This window comes from Copadichromis virginalis, linkage group LG6 (assembly GCF_057382275.1).
Source record: "Copadichromis virginalis isolate Kocher_CV1m ecotype Utaka linkage group LG6, C_Virginalis_male_GT1.1, whole genome shotgun sequence".
Taxonomy (NCBI): domain Eukaryota; kingdom Metazoa; phylum Chordata; class Actinopteri; order Cichliformes; family Cichlidae; genus Copadichromis; species Copadichromis virginalis.
Genome location: NC_140623.1, coordinates 25,371,451 through 25,375,048, shown reverse-complemented (window position 1 = coordinate 25,375,048; position 3,598 = coordinate 25,371,451). Strand labels below are relative to the sequence as shown.

The 3,598-nt window shown below is 34.8% G+C and overlaps 1 protein-coding gene across 1 annotated transcript; it reads right to left on the bottom strand.

The window, feature by feature from the left end:
- Positions 1 to 922: 922 nt before the first annotated feature.
- On the bottom strand, positions 923 to 2,942 carry LOC146707871 (uncharacterized). Its single transcript, XM_085460783.1, has 5 exons — positions 2,884 to 2,942; positions 2,318 to 2,740; positions 1,635 to 1,810; positions 1,483 to 1,554; positions 923 to 1,349 (listed from the first exon to the last, which is right to left on the bottom strand). Exons 1-5 carry the CDS (start codon positions 2,912 to 2,914, stop codon positions 1,230 to 1,232), a joined length of 822 nt encoding a protein of 273 aa, XP_085316909.1. The 5' UTR covers positions 2,915 to 2,942; the 3' UTR covers positions 923 to 1,229.
- Between the last annotated feature and the right edge of the window lie 656 nt (positions 2,943 to 3,598).

Sequence of the window (3,598 nt, the reverse complement as noted above, 5' to 3'; positions counted from 1 at the left end):
TGCATTTGTGGATGGCACTGCGAATTGTGCTAATAAATGCTAAAGATCATTGGCAATCAATATTTATTTTAAGCCTTTTCATGTGTGTATAGAACTTTCCACATATTCTTAGACTCTCTGGGTGATATTATGGACTTGTGCACAATTTAACATTGAGGAAATTGTTCCACAATTTGTAGATGCAGATTTTTTTTAGATTGGTGAACCTCCCCCAGTCATTACTTCTGAGAAGCTCTGCCTTTCAAAGTTAGTTGACAATCAAATGTTATTGCTTTGCACAACATTTGACTGAAAGTGCTTGAAAAACTATTTCATCTAGAGTACAGATCTTGCTATCATACTATGACCATTTAAGACATAATGTTTGTAGTTGAACCATGTTTGCCAAGGGCCATCCTGTCCCCAACCACATCATAACCACAAGGTAGGCCAACAAAGCCACTTGGACAAATCTTAAAGCAACACTATCAAGCAGATAGGTGCGGATGAGGACAGATGTGGTGCTTAATGCAGTGCAAGATGGTGGTTCAGCACATCTCCCTCTATACGCACAGCACCAAATGGTAGAGTTGGATATGAAATGTTAAATTAACATCGATATCTATTAGTCTTCAAAATGACACAAAAATGTCCAAAAACTGTAGGTTTTCTGAGTAGTATATATGAATCTGTAAAAGAACCATTTAGAAATTAATACAACTGGTATGATAGTATGTTAAATTGCTTTTGGCCTGGGCCTTTTTGTTTTATACTCTTTTTTGTGTGAGTCAAACCATTCACGGTAGGCTGTCGATCAGTAAGGGGAATGCAAAATATTCACAATTAAAATAGGTTACATTTTAATGAACTTTATTAGGTTTAAAAAATATTGTAGCCTACACTGTATCTGAAAATTCACTGTTTTAAAGCACAGCACACAGATGTATTACAATGATCACATAAATACTAAGGGTTTGTTATAGGAGGATTAAGAAGTTAAAATGATATTTCCAAGTTAAGGTGACTTTAACACCAAGTCGCAATTTTAAAAACTTTGCTAACACAGTAAATATTTATTATTTTTAAATATCTAAGCATTAGAATTCTTGTGGAGGTAATCACTTCCTTACATTGATTTTTTTGGGGGAAAAAAGACCATAATCTTACATAATCTTTCCTTATCAGATCTGGTAGCACAGACTACTTATCAACAATACTTAGTAACCATACTGAGGGAAAAAAAAAGTTCATTACATGTGAAAACTATTCATGGTTGTGTTGGCACTGAAATCTGAACTCTGGGCAATCCTCTTCTTTGGTCTCTGAGATACTGGCTGGATTTCCAGTTCTGCATAACACACATCTTCATTCTAAAATTTCATAATTATTTAGAATTATCATCAAGCACTGACAAATGATAAATGCATTTTAGAGCTAAATAGCTTTGTGTCATTACTATTAAAAAATCAAGCTGTAGCAAAGACAATAAATATGATATATGACCTGATTTCTTCTCATCTGGTCTCTGCTCTCATATCTTTTCTCATCAGCCGGAGGTTTCTTAGCTACGAACATTTAAAACATTTTTTAAATGTACAAAGGCTCTTTTCTTTTACTAGACAAAACTCTGTGATGGTCAAATGATCATGGAACTAAAGTGATGAAAAATCTTGTTGTACAAATGAAACAGAGCGGTTACCGGTCTTGTGATGGTAATATATCAAAAGAGAACATAGCAGAGATGAGAGGGCCACAAAAGCTGGACACAGAGAGAAGAGAAGCATCCAGCATATACCACAGTCTTTTTGCGTGGTTTGAGGCTCACGGGGGTCTGAGTAAAAAAAGCTTTGAAATTAGTCTTTTTTCCCCCTAAATTATTCAGGTAAAAGATCTGGGGATAATTTTAAGTATGATGTTGTTAGTTGCATTACAAAGACCAACCTGTACCAGAATGACAAACATGTGAAACATATAGCAATGAACTTTCTGCTCAGATTCAGCCAAAGGTAGTACAGAAGGAAAATGAACCATAACATATAATAATAGGCACCCAGTAGTTTTTGAAAATTAAGAAAAAGAATATCCTGCAGTGTCTGTTTCAGTCACCTGAATACCTATTTTGCTTACAATAAAGCAAGCAAAATAGATGAAGCTGTAGTAAAAGCCTGGCAAATTATTCTGAAGGAAGAATATATCTTAAAAAATTATTAAACATAAACATTTGTTTTATTTCTATGTTTATTTATTTCTGTATTTGTATTTTTACCATTATATTCATGTCAAATTGTTGTAATAAGCAGACAGATCATTTATTGATGACTCACACTAGAATACTTACGAAGTAGGATCTTTGTGGTGAGGTTTCCATATCTATAAAGGCATTCAAGATTAATTGTTTCTTTGTCCTTCACCTTAGATTGTTCAGTTCCACAGTAGTAGAAGCCCTCATCTGAATCAGTGATGTTTGTGATCAGCAGGTCATAGGATTGAGAGGAATGATTTTTCACAAGATGGAAATTAGGGAGTGGATTCAGAAGGTTTTGGTAATCAATACCTGGTTTATATTGTCTTTGCTCAAGCTTTGTTTTTAGAACAAGAGAAGGTTGTTTCTCATGAGAGCAATTCCTGTACCACACTATGAATTCTCCAGTTGAAGTTTTACAGTCACAGTAGAGAGTTATGTTTTCTCCTGGTCTGACCATCATCTCCAACACTGTTCCACTGGTCAAATTATGACTAGAAGTTAAAGCTCCTACGGGACCTATACACAAAAACATTAGAAGAGGTTAAAACACGCACAGCTTTATACAAAATCACAATAAAACAGATATTTTTTTACAACATTAGTTCAATGTCAAATAGGACGAAATATCAATAAATCTTGAAAATGATCACAATAATTACCGAAAAGAACAATGAGAAAAACATGCATCATATCCGTGTGTGATAATGAACAGGAGTTAAAAGGCAGCTCAACAAGTCTTACTGACAGATGCAACGACCCAAGCAGATTTTTCCATTAAAGGAAGTGGAAGTTATGATTGGTCGACTGAATGGAACATTTTCTTTGTGGTTGTTTTCTATTGGTGCAATAACAAGTGATGTTTTTGGAATGAATGTAAAAGATAATTTTGACAGATAGTACAGAAAGTGCACTTCAAATATAATTTTCCGAGCCTTGCATAAAATAATTTTTCTGCTTTGCTCAAAACCATTACAGACATGCATGTTAGGATATATAAAAGACCGTTGAGTTAAGCACAAGTATTATATAATTTTGTTTGAATTGCTTAAAGTATGTAGAAAACCATACAGATGTAATCCACCATAAAAGACAAAAGCAAACAGAAACTCTTCTAACAAGGAGCATTTGCATCTGTGCTGATTTTGGTTGTTCTGTTCATGGCAGGAGATGATGATTGCCTCTCCATGATCTCAACGTTCTGTATAAAGCCTTCTCTTTGCTAACATTTTGTCTTTTTTCCCCCTGCACTCTAATGCCTTTGCATCAAACACATTGATCAGGCTGATTAGACAGTGAAGGCCTTAGTCACACCGGCCATGAAATCTGTCAGGTGAAATGTGTATTCCCCCATCTGGTCGATGAGTGGGTGCTGAC

What these genes read in the sequence shown, in the direction of transcription:
- LOC146707871 (XM_085460783.1), bottom strand. Translation starts at nt 2,914, where the DNA reads ATGATGCATGTTTTTCTCATTGTTCTTTTCG. An exon ending in TTTTCTCATTGTTCTTTTCG is followed by an intron (nt 2,741 to 2,883) that starts GTAATTATTGTG and finishes TTTTGTGTATAG; the next exon opens with GTCCCGTAGGAGCTTTAACT. An exon ending in CACCACAAAGATCCTACTTC is followed by an intron (nt 1,811 to 2,317) that starts GTAAGTATTCTA and finishes TTTTTTACTCAG; the next exon opens with ACCCCCGTGAGCCTCAAACC.